The sequence below is a fragment of the Vicugna pacos genome, chromosome 11, assembly GCF_048564905.1.
Source record: "Vicugna pacos chromosome 11, VicPac4, whole genome shotgun sequence".
NCBI classification, from domain to species: domain Eukaryota; kingdom Metazoa; phylum Chordata; class Mammalia; order Artiodactyla; family Camelidae; genus Vicugna; species Vicugna pacos.
Window position 1 is genome coordinate 78,891,474 of NC_132997.1, and position 25,135 is coordinate 78,916,608.

Sequence of the window (25,135 nt, forward strand, 5' to 3'; positions counted from 1 at the left end):
AATTCTTTATAAAACAATTGCCAATCTTTATCCAATTGTAATTGCTTTTATGCAGACTTGAAAATTTTGCAGTGAAATAAGGTCTATAAAATATTTCTTTTAGAAAGCATCACAACGCTAATTTTAGGCAAATAATGTTTAAAAGTGAAATCTTTGCATGCAAGTGAGTGAGCTCTCAAACACCCGTATTCTTTATCCCAGTGACAAAGTAATGGGAAAATAATCATTAAGCTGACTTACGGAGAAAACAATGAACATAGAACAAGTATTCTGTAAACTTCTCAAAGTTTTAAATTACTTTCAAAAGCAGTGCCATTACAAGTTACTGACAAACACTATGTACTTAAAATGAATGTTAATTAACAGTCAAAGAATCAAATATTGTTGCAAAGAGGCACCCTTCATTGTAAGATATGTTAAAGAAGTCTTTTACTACATTGAAGGCTTATGGTACGGGCCATAAACCCCACAGGAGACAGTCTCTTCACACAGAAAAATTATAATTCATCCCTTTTAGAAGTGAATAACAACTCTTTAGTAGTGTTGCTGGTTGAAAAACCAAACCAAACCAAACAAACAAAAAAAAAAACAATTTCAAAATATGATGGCGACATACAAAAGTGGCCCATAGTTTTGGTCTTGGTCTCAGAGGTACATTCTGTAATTTAACAAAGACTGGTTTTAAATCTTCAATTCAAAAGCTCATTTCTTTACCAAAAGGATGACTGCCCAACTGGTGCCATTCCAGAGAGCATACTCCTACCCAGGAACTTGAAAGGGGTATGGCTCAATGAAGACAAAAACAGTAACCAATTAACCTCAAAGATTAGGAAACAAAATCAATGTCAAAGTATTTAAAATCACAGAGAATTTAAAAATTCAATGCTTTAAAATTTTCCCCCTGAGCTGCAGATGCTTTTTATAGATAGTCTCTAGTAAAACAGATGCATTCTATCATTCCAAGTTGTACTTATAAATGCTATGATTCTTGGTGCTGAAAATAGATAAGTTATGTCTTGAACAGCACAAAGGGATAGCAATTACACGTTTCGCGGAAATCTTTGGTGAGATGCAGTCCTGCAGAAGCCTCCTTGTTTTGTTTCCCTCCCATCATAATCCTAGAATCTTCAAGTAATTTTCAAAGGAGAAACCACAAGACCATAATGAAGAACCAGCAGACCATCCTGAAAAGTAAAACAAAAAAGAGTGTTTCGCAGTTATTTGAAAACCCATGTAAATGATCAAGTCAAAGATAGTTTATTTTTTATAACCCAACACAAACGTGAAACTCTTTGATTTAAAGAGAATAAAAGGTCTCAGATAAATAAACTTGCCTATTTACTCACCTCATCACCAATCACTCGCTGTCAATGTGCCTTTTTAATGACCCTCAGAAGAAAATTCTGAAACTACCAGGTATCCATAGTTAGCCAGGACTGTTACAGCTAAACAGTTCTCCAAAAAGAACTAAAAAAGATACACCATTCCTTCTGCACAGACTACTTAATGTATCATCCAAGCATTGGGCTTCTCTAAAAAAAGATTCAATTATCATAAAGTAAATGGATCTGCTAAGAAATCAAATGCTTATTTCCTACATAAATACAGCTCACTACTAAAATAAGTGAGAAAATGTTGGAACTCTTACCCATCTAATGTCATATATTTTACTTCCTCCGCGAAGACTGTTCAATACAATTTACCCTTTCTTTGATATCCAGAGTCATCATCATGAACAGTAACTATACCGTGCTGTAACACAGTGATGGCCTCTGGGGTTGTTGGGCAACTTAACCATTAGACTTTAGACTAAATGACTCCAGATACCATGTTTCTGAGTCTTTTTATGTCTCCTCTCTTGATATCAGGTCTTAATTCTTTGTGCTCTCACCGAGGCTGCATCTAGCATGCAATCTACCCTTTTAAGGTGCTATTTCTAATCTACCATAAACCGGAACACTAACTTAAAAGGAAGACTCATTGGGAAGTGTGCCATGGGCAATGGGCCTACCTGGAGCAACATACAGAGAGAGTGGTGGCAATGCATGCCTTCCATTTACAACCCTGCTCTAGCTATTACTCTTTCATCTTTCCTAAGCTTTTTCATGGCTCCACTTCCTCATTCCTCATTCACTACTCAACTCATTGCAATCTGGCTTCTGTTACTGTCAACTGCAGCAGAAACTCACCAGAATTCTAGGAAGGGGTTCACAAATTCAAATGCCCACAAAGGCTAGAAAAGTAATATAAATGAATATATGAGTTAGGTATGTGAGTCAATAGGGAATGTTGAGACCAGTGGTAAACCAGAGAGCAGATGCTTAGCTAAAGGAACTTAAACTTAAAAATATTTAAAACACAGAATAAGTCAAATAAAGCAGAATCCCATACCATGTTTGGCCCATGGACCATAAGATCTGATCTAGACTAATTAGTCTAATCAATGTAAATGAATTTGTATTCTAACACAAATAGAAAGATTCTATTAACATTTTAACATGAATACAAAATACATTTTACATAATGTGAATTTTTTGCATATAGTTATGTTTCAGAATTACAAGCTGTTTCAAAATCTCAAAGCAACTTCAATACATGCATAAAATCATATTCTATGAAATAATACTTTGTAATTCAAATTTATATCTACATGTCTATTATGTTTATATTCTATATAAAAATATAGGAATATATAACTATTATATATATTTTATATTTAGATGTCTCTATTTATGGTCTTCTTAAACTATCCACCAGAGTGAGTTTTCTAAAAGGTAAGTCAGATTATGTCACTTCTGTCCCTGGCTCAAATCTCTCCAATCAATAGTTTTCCACTTTACTCTATTAAAATCCAAAATTCATACTTTGGCCTTTAAAGTCCTACATAGTTTTATTCCAACTGCTCAGATCTCAGCTCCTACCAATCTCTCCCTCACTTGCCACATCGTAGTCTTCCCACTGCGGAGATAATGTTATTCATTTAGCTAAGAGGTCCTGAGATTCCATGACACTTAAAATTGTTATCAATGAGGACTTTAATTGTATTATAGGCTATTTAAGTTCTGGGACTTGCTCATCTCTGAATCTCCCCATCTGTCTAGAATAGTGCTCTGTAAATATTTTTTGAATTGAAGTCATATTTCTACCCACTCCACTAACTTTGGAGTTTTACTCCTAGATTTTTACATTTCTAATCAAGCTTTTTCCGGAAAACTTACCCATTTTATTGATGCATTGCTATTGCTCTACATTTTACCATATTATGTAGAAAATACTGAAAATACAAGCTACTTTGTAAAACCAAAGACAAATATTGAATCCAAAGATAAACTATGTTTTACACAATGGACCCTTTTCCCCTAGTTAGTATTAAGTTTTAGATATCTATTTCTTTTGTTAAAATGATTATTTTACATACTCCCTAAGTACATCTGCATTACAAACATAGCTCAGTAATTCTCAGAAACTGTTTCTAGAGGCTTGTTGTAAAAGGAGGCGCACAACCAGAAAAGGGAGAAAGCAAAAAAAGTTTAAAATGCACACAATAACTAGCATATCAAATACATTTAACAAAGTTGGAATCCCATTGCAATATCAAGAATTCAAAGCAGAAATACTAACATTACATACAATGTGCATAAAATGTACTGCTACATGTAGTAAGATTATTTTTCAAGCTGAATCAAAACCACACATATAAATAGCACAAACAACCATGTAGACCTGCTGCACCACCCATCAATTTAAAAAAAAGAAAATCGAAATAGGAAGCAGGCTTGGGTTATTCCTCTCACTGAGAGGCAATTTCATATCCTATCCTAAAACAAACCATCCTAACCAGCGGGTGTTTGCCTAATAATGCTGAATGAAACACACATTACTGTGCTTAATGAAGCTTAATTTTTAAAAAGGCAATCATTTTCTAAGATTTCTGAAGTTTGATTTTGCAAAAATTTTAGGAAATATTTCATATGCCTCTAAATACACTTTACTTAGCTAAGAAATAGTTTTGCTTTAATGTTTTATGAAGAATCTTTTGAATTATTTATTACTAAAATGTAGACAATTGGTATGGTGCTATATTTCTAAAAACATGTAAGAAAATCAAATAATCACCTGAAAAAGTATTCAGCTACCCCTCTATTAAGAGCCTGAGCTTTAAGTTCAATTTTTTCAATAGGTGAATCTTGATTCTACTACTAACTAGCCAAGTGATCTTGGGCAAATTACTTAATCCCTATATACCAGTTTCCTCATCTATAAGATCCACCAATGGATTTTAGAATTAAAGGGCAAAGTTTCAGGAGAAACAGGATGTCTGCATAGTTTTAAAGTATCTCTTTCCCACAAGATATTTACTAATTACAAAGAGAAACATATACCAGTAGGAAGACATATTGACAACATGTATCCTCTGATATGATACTCTGAGAAGGGCACATCACTTTTGTGGCATTCTTGGCAAAAATGCATAACCTCAATCTAGTCATAAGAAAACATCTGACAAACCCACACTGAGGGTGCTCTTCAAAAGTATCAAAGTCATGAAAAACAAGGAAGGACGAGGGTAGAGGGAGAAGACACGGAGACATGACAAGTAAATACAACGTGGAATCCCAGATTTGGATCCTGGGACAGAAAAAAGACAAAAGTGGGAAAACTGGCAAAATCCAAATGTCTGCAGTTTTTATTAACAGTATTACAGTAATGCTAATTTCTTAGTTTTGATGCTTGCACTATGGTTACGAAAGAAGTTGATATTAAAGGATGTTGGGTAATATTTATATAGGAACTCTCAGCACTATTTTTGTAAGTTTTCCCTTAAGTCTTAAATTATTTCAAAATAATACTTAGAAAAGAAAAAAGGGGATAATTGTTCTTATCTTTTAAGATTGCTGTGAGCCTTACATAAGTAACATATGTTCTTCTACACCTAGAATATAGTATGTTGGATACAGTTAGAGCTCAAGAAATGTTAATTATTATTACACTGTCTTTCTTCTAGCTCCAAGAAATTTCATATATGTGTTGTTTCTCAGTTAACCTGGCAGGCTTATCAATGGATTTCCCTTTTTCTTTTCACTTTCCAACCGAAATAGCTTGAAGACTTTTTTTTTTAATGGATGTACTGGGGATTGAATTCACGACCATGTGCATGCTAAGCATGCACTCTACCATTGAGCTATCCCCTCACTTCCGAAGACTTTTTTTCAGTAAGTTCTAACATCATCTTATTCTATCACTAAGTTGGCTGTATTGCAAAGACAGTTTATATTTCAGGCTTCTTCATGTCATTTTTGGAAATAAGAGAGATGTTTCTCAATGGAAAAGCCAGTCTCTTTTACAAAGAAACAAAAAGGTGACTAAGTCCCCTCTCTTCTTTTTAAAAACACACATAAAATACAAGTTAGTAATAATAGCCATTTAAAAAAAATGATGGTCTAATCATTTTATTGCCAATTATCTTTACTATCCTGGACAAACTATTATCACAACGTAAGTATGCCTATAACTGAAAGATAATTATAACCTATAATATCACAGTAAAATAATTAGTCTTAGAGCATTCTTCCAATACTCAATTAGATATGTTTTATTAACAAAATAATCAAAACTTGTGATTTCTTTAAAAACTCTAAATATCATTAAAAAACAGTTATGAAAAACTGTAAATGACTGTGAAAGCACTACTAGTATTAATTTGGGTTCCAATAAAATGTTAATGAGTAAGTGAATATTTAAGTATGGAATCCTCAAATAATGAGGATCAGCTGTATATTCTTTTGGGCCTTGATGCTTTTGCTGTTATGCCTGTGAGATTCATCCATGTTGCTGCATATGATAGCTGTATTTAATTGCATGCACATGCCACAATTTTTCACTCATTCTTCGTTGGATTTCGAGTTGCTTCCAGTTTGTGGCTATTATGAATAAAATTACTATAACCCTTCTTGTACATGTCTTATAGCAGACATATCATTCATTTCTATTGGGTGTATATGAAGGAATAGAATTGCTGGGTTATAGAGTATATATACACATGGTTTTAGTTGATGCTAACACCTGAGTTCCACAGTAATTGAATCAGTTCGCACTTCCACTACCAATGTATATAAATTCTAGTTGCTCCACATTCTCATAAGCACTTACATTGTGAGTCTTAATTTTGGCCAATTCTTTTGCATTTTGCTGGGTCATCTTAGCCAAATTGAAACTATATTTCCGGGAATTCTCTTCTCTCTTGGGTTAGTCAATTATTTAGCCAATAGAGATTTGCACAAGACTTGGAAAGTGGAAGGAAGCAGAAGCCATTACTCTCAGAAGGTCCGTATAGGGTACCACTTGCCCCTCTAGCTTATGCATTGTTGCTGTGGCTCACATTGTTGGCATAGGGCAGCAGCCAGGCCTGCAACTCCTCCTGCCCCATCAGAGCTCCATCTTCAGCTTCTCTGAGTTCCAGGCCAGCACCATGGCAAAGACTGCTAGCTTTGTCTACAGATCACCCACATCATTGAGGACAGAGGTGATGAGACACAGATTCCAGTTTCTCCTTCTAGTTTCCAGTTTATTCTCACTCTTCCCCACTTTATGTCCATCTTTTCTTCCAACTGCTGCCCTTCTGGTTTACAATGACTACTGTAACTACCACCAGATGCAGGCAATTATCTTTCCATACACTTCTTTACCAATCCCTACAATTATTTAAGGGGTAATCCCTTATTCCATAACATTCATATTGGTTATATTTCCCAGACGGAATCCTAGTAGTTAAAACTTGTGAGTCCAGGGAAAGAGTAGATGGATGTTTACTGTACTATTCTTATGACTTTCCTGCAGGTTTAAAATTTTTGAAAGTACAAAGATTACATTAACAAATACCTCTGTAACCAGTACTTAGTTTTATTGAGTATTAACATTTTGCCTTGTTTGTTTCAAATCTCTTTTTAGAATGATAAAAATTTAACATCTTCTTATCTATAACAGCAAAATGTTGTCACTCATTAAATCTGACTGGTGGGTACAAGGATATCTGTAGCAAACTAGCAAAAAGAAAATCAAACAAAAAAATGAAATAAAATTCTCCACAATAAACTATAGTCAATAAGGCTGCAGAAATTTCAGCCATAGTTCTTTATAGATTGTTGGTAAAGCAGTGCCACAAAAATCACAGGAAAATACAGTGATTCTTTGTTTCCTGTCAAACTAAACATAAGTCCTCCCTATGATCCAGTAATTCCACTCCTAGACATTTATCCAAAATAAATGAAAACATATGTTCTCAAAAAAAAAAAACTGTTTATAAAAGAAAATGAGAGGGAAGAGGAGGAAAAAACTTGTGTAAGAATGTTCACAGCTAAACCATAATGAAAAAAGAATATGAAAAACAATGTATCTATGCACAACTGAGTCACTATGCTGTACACCAGAAACTGACACAACACTGTAAATAACTATACTTTAATAAAAAAATTAAAAATCCACTAATTTTTAGAAAATAAAAGAATGTTCGTAGCTGCTTTAATTATATTAGCCTCAAACTGGGAAGAGCTGAAGTGTCCATGGATGGCAGAATGGATTCAATATGGCATATTGTATAATGAGATACTATGCAGCAATAAAAAGGAACAACTACTGCTACATGCAACTACATGGATGAATTTCAAAATGTATGCTAAGTGAAAGATGCCAGACACAAAAAGAGTACATGTTCTTTGGTTCCATATTTATATGACATTCAAGAATAAACAAAACTAATCTGTGGTAAACATAGGTATAAATATTTATAACCTTGGGTTAGGCAATGGTTTCTTAGATATGACACCAAAAGCACAAAAGGGAACAAAAGGAAAAACAGATAAATTGGACTTAATTAAAATTAAAAACTTGTGTTTCAAAGATCACCATGAAGAAAGTGAAAAGACAACCCACTGAATGGGAGAAAACTTTTATAAATTATATGTCTGATAAGGGACTAGTATCTAGAATATATGAAGAACTCCTACAACTCAATAATAAAAGGCCAAAAAAAATCTAATTTTTAAAAATGGAGAGAGGATCTGAATAGCTATTTCTCTAAAAGATATACAAATGGCCAATAAACACATGAAAAGATGCTCAATGTGATTAGTCATCAGGGAAATGAAATCAAAACCACAATGAGATACCAATGAACACCCAGTAGAATGGCCATCACCAAAAGATAGATAATAAATAAGTGTTGGCAAGGATGTAGAGAAATTGGAACCCTTTACACTGCTGGTGGGAATATAAAATGGCAAAGTTGCACTGGAATCAATCTAGTGGTTCCTCAAATAGTTAAATATAGTTACCATATGACCTAGCAGTTCTGTTCCTAGGTTTATATTCAATGGAAATAAAAACATGTCCATACAAAAAGCTGTAGATTTATATTCACAGCAGCACCAATCATATTAACCAAAAAATGGAAACAACCCAAATACCCATCAACTGATCAATGCTTAAGTAAAATATTGTACATCCATATAATGGTATATTATACAGACATGAAAAGAAACAAAGTACTGATACATACTACAATACAGATGAACCTTGAAAACATTATGCTAAGTAAAAGAAGCCAGTCACAAAATACCGTACAATGTATGATTCCATTTCTATGAAATGTCCCAAGCAGATAAATCCACAGAGACAAAAAATAGCACAGTGGTTGACAAAGGCTGGGTAACTGGGGTTATATGGGGAGTGAGCACCGAGTATGGAGTTTCTTTTTGCTATGATAATGTTCTAAAATTGATCGTGGTGATAGTTTCAGAACTCTTTGTAAATACAACAAAAACCACTGAATTGTATACTTTAAATGGGTAAGTTGTATGGTATGTTACTTAAAAACAAAATAAAACAAACAAAAACAGGAAAACATTTATCTATGATGAGAAAAAAACCAGAACAGTGTTTGCCTCAGTCTTGGGAAGAGTGATTGACTGGGAAGGGGCATGGGAGAACTCTGAGGGTGATGGTAATGTTCTAAATTTCAAGAAGGGTTCTGAATTAAATAGGTATATGCATTTGTCAAAACTCAGGCATTTCATTATATGTCAATTAAAACACATATGTATGTATGCAGATAAGAGTGTGTGTGTTTCTGTGTAGTTGTTCATTGAGCATAGGCAATTATGGCAAAACAAAGATTAATATTTCTAACAAGTTAAAAAATTGTTAAGCTGAGAGCTGCTCATCAAATCTTTATTAGTAACTTTATAAGCTTCTCAGAGACATACAGCTCTTAAAACAATTTCTCACTCTAGGTTCAGTGATATGTTAGAATATGTGGATCTTGCTTTTCTCTTCATTAAAATAGTATATCCCATCTTGCTTTTCATTTATCCTAACTAGACTTCACATTATAGGCTAATTAAAGTATCAAAACAGTTACCATGGCTTCTTACCTATTGCACAAGAAATGGTATGTAAATCTCTACAGCCTAATGAGTATCTGCAAATTTTTCTTAAAGAAATGTCCTAGCAGACATATTTGTCCAGGAATCTTCAAAGCTCCACTACAGTACTGGACAGAGGAAAAAGAGCAAGGCCTCCAGAATCAAACTGCCTGGCATTTGAGCCCTGATTCACCCACTAACTCACCATGGGTAAGTTATGTGTCTTTTCTGGACCTTGGTTTCCATATCTTTAAAAAGGAGGATAAAAGAATATCTACCTCACACAACACTGTAAAATGATTATAAATCAATAAAAAATGTTTAAAAAAAAATCCCAATAATCCTAAAAAAAAAAAAAAAAAAGAATATCTACCTCATAGAATTGTAAGAAGTAAGAGAGCTAATCCACACAAATCACTTAGAAAAGTGCCTGACACACAGTAGTCATTCAATAAATATTAACTTTATTACTTATAGTTCAGGTAATTTTAAGAAAGTTATAGAATATTTATTAAAAATTTATTGATAACATGGAACTTCTTTCTTTCACTGAATAACGTACCTGTTAGGCATAGATATCCTGAAGTCTAAGACCTACCTGCATTGCTGCATCACCTATTGCACGTCGAATTTCCCTTAGAGTTTGATATCGCTCCAACAGGTGATCACCACAGATGATATCTACCTACAGGCAAACAACAGTATAAGATTGCTTTCCCGCTTCAAAAAAACCGTATGAAGAAATTAAGAAAAATCAACATAATTATTTCTAGACTAGATTTTGCTTTTTAGACTGATTAAACATTCTCAAGAAAGATTTTAGAAACTTAAGTAAAATAAAAAGAGCATTAGAGGACATTGCAGAAAAACAAAACACTAAAGCAGATATTCAAAAAATGATTTCCTTGAATCTGTGAGAACAAGTTAAATTACATTTGATATATTCATCATAAGAAGAAAAGGAAAGTATATATATTTTAAAGTTCCATGATATAATGATTAAAAGGGTATATAATGCTTAAAAAGGCAATCTTTAGTTATGTGAATAATTTTTCTTATCAAGGAATATCTCATTTTCCAACAGTGGAAAGTCTAACACTGACATAAATTACACAGTAAGGGAACTGTTTTATGGATGGAACAACCTTAACAAGGTCTTTTCAGCCCTTTAGGAATGTCAAAGCTCTAAGATAAATCTACTTTTATGTAAGATTCTCTAGAAAGAATGATATGGTAGTATAGTTATATACTTTAGTAATATGATTCTAGAATACTTACTTGCTAAGATAGTAATGCAAATCCTTATTTCTTCTCTTTCACTGAATACTCCTTTTCCATTACCTTAAAATGGGATCAGGTCCTCAACATCTTATTAATATATATCACTTAACTGGCTCCATCTCCTAACGTCCCTATTTCGTTTATAGCATGAAATTTATCCTTACTCTAAATAAGAGTATCACCGCTAACTCCTATTTCTCCTTTTCCTTTCTTCTCACAACCAATCAGTTACCAAGTCCTGTTGCTTCTTTCTTCATAATCTCTCTTAAATTCGTATCACTCTTTTAATTGCTGCCCTTAGGCTTAAATCACTGAAACCACCTCCTAACCAGAACTCGTTTCAAATTCTGTTTTACTCAAAACACTGCCAACATGTTAATCTCCCTAAAGCCTTTAGCATGGTTGAGTAAGAATAGTAAAAGCAATTGCATTTAACTGAGCTGCCACTATGTATACCACATGTTCCACTATGTAATTGACATATGTTATCTAACTTTCACATTCCTGTGAACTAGGTATTATAATTCCCATTTTACAGCTAGGGATACTAAAAGGTAAAGACAATAAATGTTCCTAAGGTCACAAAGCAAGTAAGTAGCAAAGCCCAGATCTGAACTCAGATCTGTCCCCAGGTCTATCTTTCCCTGAACATAAGTGTGTCAGGAGTTGGCAAACTTTCTGTAAAGGGTGAGATAATAAACATTTTAGGCTTTGAGGGTCATAGGATCACTGTCACATGTGCTCAATTCTGCCACTGTAGCATGAAAGCAGTCACAGTATGGCTGTTCCAATAAAACATCTCATTTATAAAAACAGATGGCAGGCTAGATTTGGCCCATGGGTTATAGTTTGTCAAGCCCTGCGTTATCTCATGATGCATAACCTTTAATTAGTAACAACTTTTGTACTTTATGCTTAACGGTTTTAAAGCTGGCAGAGCAATACTTGTTTGCAAAATGACTTGAAAGCAGATCTTTCATACAGAAATTACCTCCATGAAAAATTAAAGAATTTGGAAACTAACACTGTTTTTATTAAATATTCAACAACCCAGAGACCATCACTCTTAGTAGGCTTCACCACATGGTAAACATTTATGATTTGGTTACTACATTTTTTTTTCAACTTAATCTTAACCCCTAGAAGTTAACCATTTACTAACAATTTAATGTGTATGTTCCTAGGTGCTCTTTGTGCATGTAGGGTTTTTGTTTTCATTAAAACGGCATTATGCTACATATTTTGTTCTGCAACTTCTTAAAAAAAACAAACAAAAAAAACCCTTAATAGACCATGGACATTTTTTACAGCACATAGTAAGCTCTCTTTAATAGCTACGTACTGTCCCATTTTATGAATATATCATAAATTATACAGCCATTCCCCTGATAAACATTTAAATTGTGTCTGATTTTAACATGCTTATTTTTAAGTCATTTGACTGCAAATATTTCATAAATTAGTTCACTTAATTAGTTCATTCAGAGTCACATCTCTGAGGGTGCTGCAAACATGACCCACATATTTGGTAATTTGCTAGAAGGACTCACAGGACTCACCATGATCACAGCTACAATTTATTACAGCAACAGAGCAATGATACACAGTCAGATCAGTAAGGTAAAAAGATGAAGGTGGAATTTGGAGAAATCCATGCACAGGCTTTCTATGCTCTTCCCTCCCAATCCAGTAGGCAATACACCCACAATATTCCCTTCTCTAGCAGTGGGAATGTAGCCAGCTTGTGCAAAGTTTGTGCCCAGGGAAGTCCCTTTGAAGCTCAGAGTTTAGGGTTTTTACTGAGGGCTGGTCATGTTGGCATTCTCTACCAAGCAACCACCAAATTCAAGACTCCCAGAAGCAAAGCAGGTATTCATCATAGATCCATTGTTTGTACAGTCTAGGCACAGTGAAACACTCAATAGTTAGGGGATTTTCACATTAGTGCAGGAAACTTTTTGCAAGTCAAGTTCCCAGCTGCTAGGCAAGGGTCAACCTTGTAAGCCGGCCCTTCTAAAGGCAGCAGCCTCAGGTCTGCTTTGTTAACTCTTTTCTGCATAAACTTTCTTCCCTCTGGAGTATCAAGTCTTAGATATACAAAATTTCTGAATCTCAGAGCAAAAATCAGAATGTGAAGGTAGTCTTAAGGGAAGAAAAACCCTTATATTTTTAAAAGCAAGATCACACTAAAGCTTCCAAGAAAGGGTTTTTCACTGAATGAGCCAGTGCCGCCACACTCACTCCTCTTTGTTCATACTCTGGTTTTTTTGTTTCTGTTTTTGATAGAAAGTTCCTTTTTCTTTGTCTGTCTGGCGAAAAAAAAAAAATCCATTCTTCAGATCCATTCTTTGACCGTCCGAAGTAAAATCATTTACCCTTATGCTCTTGTGCCATCATATCCTTTTGTCAGTCAGTTGTTTACTTCTATATCTTCCTCACACAACTCTGAGTCCCCTGAAGGGATGAATTTTTTGTCTCATCTTTGTACTAAGGTCTGGTACAAAGATGCTCCATTTAGTATCAATGCATAATAAATGAATGGTAGGGCTACACCATAGGAAACTCCACTATAAAAAGGAAGGAGCCAGAACTGGGGCTCTTGAAGCTCTTTAACAGTTTTCATAGCCTCAGCTTCTCTCTGACACCCACAGATGGTCATCAATGGCAGTAAGAAACAGTAAGTCAAATGTGATTAAACTGGGGGGTTGGAATCACTGTGTACCCATATTCAGTTAGCATTCATAATATCCACAACATCATAAAACAAACATGATTGCAAGAAATCCTAGAGACAGTTCTTTCTTCAGTATGCTAAAGGTAATCCCACAACTTCCCCCGTCTTTTTACACACATGGACTCTACCTGACAAGCTGGATCAAGACCCATTTTTCTTCTGAGGAATTTTTCTACATGCCCAATAGTTGCTTCTCCCGAAACTCGGACAAACTTCTTTTCCAATGGCTACAAAAGTGAACAACAACAAAAAAATCTATTTTCAGATTAAATATACATAAAATGTATAAACCTTAAAGAAAATTTTATAGCAAAGATGATTCAACAGATTTATTACAGAAAAGTTACTAAGAAATTTGAGTTAATTTACCTATCAAAGGAAAAAAAAAAGAATTTCTGCTCAGTTTCCCCTCTCTGAAGTGTCACCAATTTAATAGAAAAGCTTACTGATTTGTTTTAATACCTCGTTAAAAATAAAACTTAGAGTTAAACTTATTGACAGAATACCCATGATTAAATGTCTAAAGCAATCTGCTTTCTTCAACAAAAAACTGCAAAAAAAAAAAAAAAAGACTAAAAAAGATAGAAGGGCTATAGATAAGACATGTATCAATCAATATATATATCTTATGTGGATCCCAATTTTTAAAACACTTAAGAAACAATTTTCATGAGACAATCTAGGAAATTTAAACAGTCAATAGTATATGGATATTTGGTTAAGGAAATTACTGTTAATTTTTTAAATTATACTATCATTATTATGTTTTTATAAAAACTCCTTATCTTTTAGAAACAAACTGAATTATCTGCTGATAAAATGACACAGTCTGAGATTTGCTTCAGTATTATATAGGAGGAGAAATGATGAAGACATAGACAAAATGAGATTGGACATGGTTTTATAATTATTGAAGTTAACTGATGTGTACATGGGCATTCATCTTACTAGCCTACTTTAGTATGAGTTTGAAAATTTCCATAATAAAAGGTCTTCTTTTTTTTTAAGTGGAAAATAAAAAGATTAACATCTAGATGTATATGGCTGGAATCTGATTCAATGGTCTGAGATGACAGGTAGAGAGATAATAGGATTTTAAAGTAGAAACCAATGCTTATTCAGCCACTCTCTCTGAGGTAATTTTAAGGATACTAGTATTAACACAAATGAAAAGCTGCAGAAATGAGAACTAAAAGGGTAATTTTTAGAAAAACTTGAACCATATGTTTCTAGCACTATCAGAGAGGGAACCCAGAATTGCTACTGAGGAGGTTGTTCCATATAACAGCACTCAGCTCTCTTATCTGTAGTTTGGTTTCTTAATACTGAGATATAATATGAAAAGTTATAACTACAACTCCATTATAAACACAGAATTAAAAGAAAAATGGTAAGATTGCCAACTTGCTAGCCAAGAAAGTACAAAAGACTGTTTCCGAAAAGTAAAAATAGTCTCAAAATGCAGAATAGGATGTTTCTGAAACAATACACTCATTACCTCTCACAGACACAAAGCCTGCAAATTAACATCTGTATCATTGGTTAACAATGAAAACTTAATGCCTCAAAACTATGAAAACAGTATAATAAACTCCTATATACCTATCATCCAGCTTTATCAACTCAAAGCCAAACTTGTTTTAAATATACTTCACACATTTCCTACTCCAACTACTTCCTGGTTCCCATTCTCCAGATTTGTTTTGAAGCAAACCCAAGACACACCAAATTTCATTTGTAAATACTTCAGTATGCATCTCTAAAAGATAAGAACTCTTTTTAAAAACATAATATATTATCATATATTAAAATTTGATATGGGGGGTGAGGAGTGAGTATAACTCAGTGGTAGAGCACATGCTTAGCATGCATGAGGTCCTAGGTTCAATCCCCAGCACGTCCACTAAAAAAAAAAAAAAAAGAAGAAGAAGAAGAAAAGAAATTTCTTGATATCAAAAATACATAGTAAATGTACAAATTTCACCAATTGTCTCAATTTTCTTACCTAGTAGAAGTGATTTTGCTTTTAGGGCTGTCATTACAGAGAGAATAAAAATAAAACAAAGATTCCACATACAAAAAATATAATAACTATTGATAGACTCAAGCTAAAATTCTAATTTATGCATATATTATTTTTATCAGATATATTTTTATATTCTCAAAATATATTATAAACAACGCTTCTATTCAAAGTTTCTATTGGATCTTGGCTTTTTTTTTTTAATGTAACAGCTTTATTGAGGTATAATTTACATATCATTAAATTCACCATTTTAAAGTGTACAATCCAATGGTTTTTAGTATATTTAGAGAGTTGTGCAACTACCACCATTATCTAATTTCAGAACATTTTCATCACCCAAAAAGAAACCTGTACCAATTAGCAGTCACTCCTAATTTCTCCTCTCCCCCAAGCATCTGGCAATCACTAATCTATATTCTGCTTCTATGCATTTGCCTATATTGGACATTTCATATAAACAGAATCATACAATATGTGATCTTTTGTGCCTGGCTTCTTTCACTTAACATGTTTTCAAGGTTTATCCATGTTGTACATGTATCAGTACTTTATTTCTTTTAATTGCCAAATAGTATTCCATTGTATGGGTATACAATACTTTTTAAATTAATCACCATAAATTTGGTATTTTACAACTTGGAAGAGGTTAAAAGTTACCAAATCTAACACTGCATTCCCTCCATCACACTGATCTCTGGGAGAAACCTATAATATACTTCACCCAGAGAAGTATCCATCTGTTCCTGTGCTTCAACTCAAGTCCTAAGCCACTGTTGTCACAAAACACTATGCCCAACCGGGTATAATTCACCCTAATTTTAGAATAGACTTTGACAAAGTCACTGAAAATCTAAACAGATCAAAGTCAACTATTTCCTTATGTATTTACAATCCCAGGTAACAATAAGGCTTGATTTGCCCCTTTTTAAAAAGTCACTTTTGTTGGGGAGGGTGTAACTCAGTGGTACAGCGTGTGCTTAGCATGCACAAAGTCCTGGGTTCAATCCCCAGTACCTCCACGAAGATAAAAACAAACAAACAAACAAACCTAATTACCTTCCCCCCAATTTTCTTTTTTTTTTTAAAAGTCACCTTTTCCTGAGTGACTCATTCTATAGGAGCAACACTGTGTACAATGGCACCTGTGATACTGAGGACTTTAAGACAACTCTGAACTTAAGTATGTTACAAAGGAGTTCATTCTTACCTCTAAAGTTTCAGTAAATGATTGAAGTAACAACTTAGGGCAGGTTAACTTGAACCAAAAATGTTACATGCAAATAAAATTTTAAGCTCGTATTTAACTCTAAATGCCAACTATGCAAAAAATGCTTTGAAAATTTTTTTTTAACCACCAAAATAACACAGTATTTGGTTTTAGTATTAAAAATCATTCATTTATTTTTCATTAGACCACAGTTCTGAATCAATAACAAATCCCTACTTAATAACTTTTTTATAAAGCTATTATAAGAGAGCACTATTGAATGTACTTCATATTTCAAAAAGTTTTATTTATAAAACACTTTTTACTGTAATTGATGAAAGTCTTCATGACTGCTAACGTGACTTAAATTTGTGCACTATAGGGTCCTCTTGTGAAGCAAATGAAAAATAAAAGTAAAATACCTTAAAATGTCCCGTGCCTTCATTAGCACTGAAAAAAGAAAGCAAAATTAATCAATATTTTAGACTATATGTTTAATTATATATCAGAGAAATAACATAAATATAAACACTTGAGGAACATCATTTTAATTTAAAACAGGGTCACCTAACCCTTTATGAAATAAACAGATGCAGTTAATTCTCATATCTGCCACCTAGTGGTAAAGCAAAGGCAGTTTTACCAAGTATTTTGTATTGTTTTGAGTACTTACCTACAGCAGTTAAAAGTATATTCTTACTAATTAGATTTCTCCACATCTAGCATTCTAACATTTTCCAGCTTAAAGTAAAACTTCTTTTTTATATCATAATTAATGTGGTTTTTCCTCTATAGTAACCTTTACAAGATAGAGTTCCTGCAAGCAAGCTCCTATATTTCCGGTTGTTTTACTTGCAGCAAAATCACCTGGGCATGATTTACTCAATTTGCCTTCCCCCTAGAAGTGCAGATTTTGATTAAATCAATTACTTTTATATCATGAGAAGACAAGGAACAAACTTTGTTGAACATCTACTAAGTACCAGGCATTATATTAGGTCTTTACATATTATGCATGTTTTTCATTCAGTCCTCACAGTAGCCCTGTAAATCAGGTTTTAGTCCCCATTCAACAGATGAGGAAAATCAGTCTCAGACAGGGTGAATAACTTGCTTAAGGTCACAGAGCTAGCAAGTAATAAAGCTGTACAAATCAAAGCCCTCTTTCTTCCCTTTCATGCTGTGAAGAATACACAAGACCACAATTAAAAAAAAAAAGAGAGGGGAGTATATTCAGTATCTTGTAGTAACCTATAATGAGAAAGAATATGCAAAGGAATATATGTATGTATATGGACTGAAACATTATGCTGTACACCAGAAATTGATGCAACACTGTAAACTGACTGTACTTCAATAACAAAAGTTAAAAAAACCTACAACTGCATCATCTACAGAGTATTCTTATAATACAAACATAATAGAAGAGTACACTAAACTATAATATGTTATATTATAAACATGTATTTACAGAATATATAATAAACATATTTATGAAACAAATTTATATATACATATTATGTATAAATGTAAATCTAAGATTATAATATAAACTTAGAGAGTTATAAAATAAAATATCCTATTCTTTATTGCAAGAATTGTCTCTATAGAATCCATCATGTATGGGTATCTGGTTTCTGCTTGAATACCTAAAGAGATAGTTTAACTGACAAGCCAGAACATTCCATTTGTGGGCAACTTTATTTATAAATTGCTTGCTTGCACTAAATCAAATATGTTTCTCCCTGTAACTTATTCCTATTGGTCCTAGTTTGGTAATAGTTTAGACATGTTAGGAATACTATATGTTCATTCTTACAACAGTCCTGTGAGTTGCTATTATAATCCCCAATTTAGAAAGATTTCTCTCCCTTTCGGGGTCTTTAATATCAGTTAAGAACACAGGATAAATACATAAAGATAAATACAACACAGTACAAGATAGGTACTAAATAAATGATACAAGTAACCTAGAGCTACAAGAAGGAAGTGACTGAGAAGTCAAATAGTCATCGGTGACATAAAATAGAAAATCTAGATTTTCCAAGAAAGGCATTTTATTTTATTCTGCAAACTATGTAATTATTTTGAAAACTACAGCTTGATACAGGCCAACTCCATGATAACAGTCTGCTTAACAATGCAGCAGTATAATGGAATACAATATATGCTACAGTGTTTGAAAGAAGCAATTTACATAAATTAGGGAGATGTCCAACTACTTTACAGAACAATTTGGTAAAACCAAGTAAAGTTGAAGAGGAACATATCCCAAGACTTAGCAAATCTACACTCTCAGAGAACTATCTCACATATACACAAGGAGATATGTACACAATGTTTAAAGCAACACTGTTCACAATAGCAAAAAAACTGGAAATAAGAGTTCTACAGTACAAGAAAAGATAAATTATGGTATATTTATTTTAAGGGAATACCAGGGAATGGTGAAAATGAGTGAACTAGAGCTACACATATCAACATGATGAATCACACAATGCTGAGTGAAAAAGCAAGTGGGAAAACACAGTATGATACCATTTAAAGTTTTTAAGTGGGCAAAAGCAATTCTACATACTGTTTAGGAATAAATACACATGTGGTAAACATATAAAAAAATGCATGGGAATGATAATTATTACTTTTAGGAGAGTAGTTATTAACCTTTAAGGGAAGGGAGAATGAACAGGAAGAGGTAGCCAAGTGCCTTATGCCATATTAGCATGGTTTATTTCGAAAGCCAGGTGATAAGAGGTATAAATGGTTATTGTACTACTCTTTAGACCTTTTCCTAAGTCTTAAATATATTAATTTTTTTAAAGGATATCAGAAAAACTTGACGTTACCTGAGTTCAAGTTAATTTCATAACTGTTGGAACTTAAATTTTTTTTTAAAGTTTAGAGGTAGAGATTTAGGGTACTCACCCAATGAACTCTAGTAATAAAGACATGTCAAGTTCAGGTGGAATACGAAACACTGATTCTAAGACTTTCTTAGATCTTCCTTTGCTCGAAGGGACTGGCTGTGGAACAGCTATTTGATAGCCAAACAAAAAAGCTGAGTTAGAATAAAAGTTCCATGAATTGAGATCTTTGAAAAATAATTACACAGATTTAACTATGTTGACTATTTAAAAGATCATAAAGCACTCAGTCTCCCTTTCTTTAGTAACATCAGCTAATCTGTCAAATTCAGTGAATTTAGAGACAAGCCTGGGGACCGCTGTGCAGACATGTGTGGCTGGTTTATTGGGGCCACAGAGCTCAGCACAACACCAACATCAATTGTAGAAGCACTACTATGTGCCAGGGCTCATGCTCATGAGTTTACATGCACCATCTCTTTTAACCTTTATTATAATTCCATGACATAGGTTCTATTGCTATTTTTTTTTTAACTGTAAAGAAAATGAGATTACTGTTTAGTGAGATCAGGCAATTTGCCTGAAGTCACACCTTTAGTAAGTGGAAGAACGAGGATTTAAATCCAATCTATTTAACTTCCATACTACAGCATTACCATCATCATAAAAACTAATATTTGAGCAGTTACTATGTTCCAGGCACTGTTTTAAGTGCTTTGTATTACTCAATGTTACCTTACAACAATTTTATAAAGTGCTATCATTATCCCTGCCTTATAGAAGAGGAAACTGAGATGTTGAGTAATTTGCCAGTCATACAGCTAGTCAAGTTGCAGAGCCAGGGTCACACTCAGACAATTCTGCTCCAGAGCCTGCATTCTTTAATGCTTGCAAGTAATTAAATTGGATTACAGTAAATTATTAGCTTCAAAATCTTTCTCTCTTTGATCATAAAATAACCAGCTACCAGCAAAAAGAACCTCAAAGGGAGTAAATTTTATTAAGTTAGTATTCTTTAATCTATAAATACATTATGGTATACACCCAAACTTACCAGGTTTAGGTACTTCTAGACCTCTTTCTTTATAGAAATCATGCATTTGCTTTTTTTCTCCTAAAAAATGATAAAACACAGACTAAATTACACTTAAAATGTAACTCATAGAGTCAGCATTGATTCTGGGATTCACAACTATGTAATAAAATAAACTTACTTTCCTCTAGATTGATCACTAATTTGTACACTATGTCTTGTAACTGTCGGTCCAACCTAATAAAAGGAAAGGATGGAGAATGCCTCAGAATTCAGAAAAAATGCACTTGGTACAGAGTGAATGATGTTCTTTGTAAGTAACTGTTTTCTCTTAGAAGTGGATGTCTCCTTTCTCAGAGATGAGTTGCTTTTAGGTAGCACTCATGGTTCTCATCTCTGAGAACCTCAAGTAATTATAACTCTTGAGCAGTTTGCTAAATTGTTCCATGTGTACTAGTCCTATTCCCTTGATAAGAATGTGAGCTTGAGGGCAGAGACTGTGTTTTGAAATTCTGTCAACTGCAAAGCACTCTTCTAACAAGGTAGTAAAAACATAATAGCATTTGCTAAACAAATGAAAGTAATCTACTTTAATATTTTTCTTCCCTGAGGAAACTGAACATGAACTGAAAATTTGATTAATAAGCCACAATGACCTATGATAGTCAGGTTTTTCTAAAGAGGCCAGTTATTTCAAGTATTAGTTTTAAAAATAGAATTCCAGATATACAGAAAATGACAAGCCTAAGTAAGCCTCATTAACTTGAGTGATAGAATTAAAATTCTCAAGAAGAGGCCTGTGCCTCTTTTTTTTAAGTCCCCAGCAGATATCACAGTGCCTGGTACACAGTAAGTACTCTATTTGTATTTCTTTAAAGAATGTGTAGTTCCCTTTCTCGTCATTTTGAGATTGGTCAAGATTTTATTACCAACTACACAACTTCAAGCTTTCAGAAAAAGTATACTTAGAATATAAATTTTACTTATATAGTTTTCTTACCTTATGTTATAAAGAGGTTGTGTCTGATGTACCACTATGTTGCATTTTGGACATCTGTTGCTATAGTAAAAGTGTCTTACAATGCAGCTTTTACAAACTGTTGGAAAAAAATGTTTAAATTAGGATGCCTTCAAGACATTTCATAAATTGAATACATTATTCGAAAATGTGATGAACTATTTGCTTACATGTATGAAGACATTCTGTAATGGTAGTTGCATCTATTAAGTAACCTTTGCAAATGGAACACAAGATGTATGGGGTCAGCTCAGAGAGATTAATCAGGCGCTGCAAATGCAATGGAAACAGTTTTAAAACACAAGTCCTTGCCTTCTCAAATTCTTAAGCCATAATCCCCAAATTATATTATCAACAATGTATAGCTTACTTTGCAACATGGATACATGTTACAGTACCGCCAACCCTTCAAAATACTGCTCAAAGTTACACAATATAAACCAATGTTTCAAAAAGATCTCATTCTTTTGGATATACTGTATCTTGCCAGATCTTTTCATGACGGGCATCTTACTTTAGGAATTATTGCAAAATGGACAAACTTTCGGGATACTGGTGTTTAAAATATTAATTCCTGCTGGCTAGGATTATTGCCTAACTTGATGAAGTATGCAATGCCCATTAAAAAAAGGAAATCTTTCCAATTAGAAATCTAGGTGGGGAAGGGTTGACCATCCTCTCAACATCCTTAGAAATGGGCTGTTCCTCTCGTCCCACTGAAAGCTCCTGGAAGGCGAGAGGACGGTACCCTCGGCACCTACCCACCCTGGTACGCAGTAGCTTCAATAATGACTTGGACCCAGAGAACCTAAATGACTACAGGAACCTCACAAAATGAGTCGTTAGGGAATCCGGCTGGGACAGAAAGCCACTCCGCGCCACAAGCGAGGGAGAGGTGGGGGTCCACGAAAGTGCCAAGGGCTGCAGCGGAGAGCTGGGGATCCGGCCGGGCCCTGACTGAGGAGGCCCGGCGTGGTCGCACAGGGGCTATCCCAATACCTCCTCCTCGTCCTCGGACTCCGGCCGGCCCCCCTCCAGCCTCAGCGAGAAGTGGCTCATCTCTTCCTCCTCCTCTTCCTCCTCTTCCTCCTCCAGTTCCTCATCCTCTTCCAACTCCTCGTCCTCGTCCTCGAAGCGGCCCCTCAAGCGGCCCAGGCTGCGCTCCGGCTCCAGCTCAGGGGGCCGGGAGCCCGAGCAGCCAGGAGCCCCTGCCTCAGGCAGAGACCGCGGGCCCTCCTCACCCGCTGCGGGCGCTGGGGTGAGGGCAGGCGGGGAGGCAGGAGATGGGGGTGGCATGGCTGCGGCTCCCTCGGCCTTGGCCGCGCCCGCGTTCCCTGCCGTTACAGCCGGGACCCCCTCCATGCCCGGGGTAGAGATTAGGCGAGGCGAGACCGGGTGGCTGGATAGCGCGGGAGTTCCGCCCGCCTGCCTGAGCTACCAGTGCGCAGGCGCGGGAGACCTGCGGGGCCCGCTGGGAAGTGTGGTTCACCGCCTCTCACCTAAGTCGGGGAGTAGGCGGAGCCGCTCAGGTATATGGGGCGGGGTTTGCGGGCCGCATTTTAGAGGAATCGCACCTTTTTTTTTTCCCTTTGAAACGCTGACGCTCTCTTCACTGCCTGCTAAAAACGACAGAACTGGTACTTTCAGACAATATTCTGTTTGCATCGACTGATGCGCAGAGCACTGAAATAGATGCTAAAACGATGTTAGGTTTTTAGAAAGATGCTTAGAAAAAATTGGTTGGCCATTTCACAAGGAAAGAGTTAAAATAGCAGGTCTGGTTGCTTATTCTTCCCTATCTTCAAGGGAACCTAGAACCACAACTAACCTTTTGGAATATGACCCTCAGATTGTTTTTTCATGTCACTGATTGATGATTTTGCTGTGTACACCTGGAGCAATGGACCATGCTGTAACAGCTTGTTAGATTGCTTTGCACAAACATCAAGACTGATGATTTGCATGCACCTGATTTCATTGCTGGTGTCCAGTCTGTTGCCATAGTTGGCTGTGTAGCAGGATATGACTCCCACATGACCAGCTCCCTCCCATAAAAGACTCAGACCCTAAATCTCAAACAAGATTCCTTGGGCAGAGGCATAGCACATATGCTTGCAGTTTGATGCTAGAGAGAGCACATCCCATGTGGCCCTGGATGGGAAAGATGCAGAAGCCTGTGTTTGTCCTCTCTGACTCTGCTAATGTATATCTTTTCCCTGCTGCTTTTGCTCTGCATTTTTTGCTGTCATAAACGTTAGCCTTGAGTTTAACCCTCAATTGAATCTGGTGAATACTTTTTTTTTTTTTTTTGCAGAACTTGAAGAGGTTATGTGACTTCTAAAACAGTTTTGAAAAAGCTAAAGTTAGATCCATACCTCACACCATATACAAGATTCTGTCCCAAACTGAGCAGAAAGCTAACTGGAAACTATACAGGCTCTAAAGGAAAACAGGAGTGAGTTCCTTAACTTGGGTGAAAGAAAAGGATTTCTATCTAGATTTTAAATCCAGATAAAAATAAAGATTGGTAAGTTTGACTTACTAAAAAAAAACCTTCTGCATAGCCCTCAAAATATAAACAGTATCAAAACACAGTGGCGAAACTGGGAGAAAATATTTGCAACAATTATCTTGAATAAAGAACTAATAGACCTAATAGATTAAACAAATTTTAAATTAGAGGAAAAAAAGACAAAACTTGATTTCCCAAAGTAATATAAAAAACAGCTCCCAAATATAAAAAGATGTTCAAACTCTCTAACAATAAGAGAAAATATAAATTAAAATGACACTGGGTTCTGGTCCAGATAATAAGCACTTTATTTACTTTGTACTTCCCACTGAATACAGGTAAAAACTCTGGACAGAATGCATGGAACAGGTACCTGAAGACTGTAGAATACAAATGTTAACAGGCAGGTTGGGGAAGGAAACCAGAACTCAGAGTACTACTGAACCAAAATGGAACTGTGTTCTCCATTTTGTTTTTCCTCTGATATCTCCTGGCTTGGACTCAAAAACAAGCTGAAATCCAGAACTGCGCATCAGACAGAATTCCAGGAGAAATCCTCTATTACAGTCTGAGGGTCAGGAAAGGGGGCCTCTTTAGGTCATAGAAAGTGAGGGAAATCCAAAGTTTCCTTTGTTTTTGCTTTCCCATTCTCTCCCACACCAGTCCATACGCAAATCCACATTGGCAATGGAGGGGATGATGTGGAGGCCAGGCCGGTACCTAAAACTGAGAGAACTCTGATCCCAAGAGCGAGGGGGCATCCCCAGTGATGTTTTCACTGTTTACCATCTTGCTTGGTCCCAAGGCAGTTGCATTTGCAAGGAATGCATGGCCCAGCAAGGAAACTAAACCCTACTCCCTTTCCTAGCTAGAGGACCAGAAAGGTAAGTGTTGGGGAGATTAAAGAGATCAATAAAATGGCCCCATGGAGTTGTGTATGAACTTCTGGGCTCATCTTCAAGTTGCATGTGCATAGACCTGAATCTAATCAATGTTCCACAGGTTTTGAGAACTAAGATACAAGGTATATCACTGCCCAGG

General features: G+C 35.1%; 1 protein-coding gene across 2 annotated transcripts; it reads right to left on the bottom strand.

The window, feature by feature from the left end:
- Positions 1 to 268: 268 nt before the first annotated feature.
- PCGF6 (polycomb group ring finger 6) lies at positions 269 to 23,429 on the bottom strand. Of its 2 annotated transcripts, none has more exons than XM_072971809.1 (10): positions 22,582 to 23,429; positions 21,753 to 21,852; positions 21,565 to 21,661; positions 20,746 to 20,801; positions 20,586 to 20,645; positions 19,593 to 19,701; positions 17,090 to 17,117; positions 13,563 to 13,661; positions 10,018 to 10,100; positions 269 to 1,184 (listed from the first exon to the last, which is right to left on the bottom strand). In XM_072971809.1, exons 1-9 carry the CDS (start codon positions 22,942 to 22,944, stop codon positions 10,056 to 10,058), a joined length of 957 nt encoding a protein of 318 aa, XP_072827910.1. In that variant the 5' UTR covers positions 22,945 to 23,429; the 3' UTR covers positions 269 to 1,184; positions 10,018 to 10,055. The 2 variants fall into 2 exon arrangements, with proteins under 2 accessions (XP_072827910.1, XP_006216418.1); XM_006216356.4 differs by having other exon boundaries at positions 10,018 to 10,104; positions 22,582 to 23,423.
- Positions 23,430 to 25,135: the final 1,706 nt, after the last annotated feature.

What these genes read in the sequence shown, in the direction of transcription:
- PCGF6 (XM_006216356.4), bottom strand. Translation starts at nt 22,944, where the DNA reads ATGGAGGGGGTCCCGGCTGTAACGGCAGGGAACGCGGGCGCGGCCAAG. An exon ending in AGTGATCAATCTAGAGGAAA is followed by an intron (nt 20,646 to 20,745) that starts GTAAGTTTATTT and finishes ATCATTTTTTAG; the next exon opens with GAGAAAAAAAGCAAATGCAT. An exon ending in AAGGCACGGGACATTTTAAG is followed by an intron (nt 13,662 to 17,089) that starts GTATTTTACTTT and finishes TCACTTTTGTAG; the next exon opens with CCATTGGAAAAGAAGTTTGT.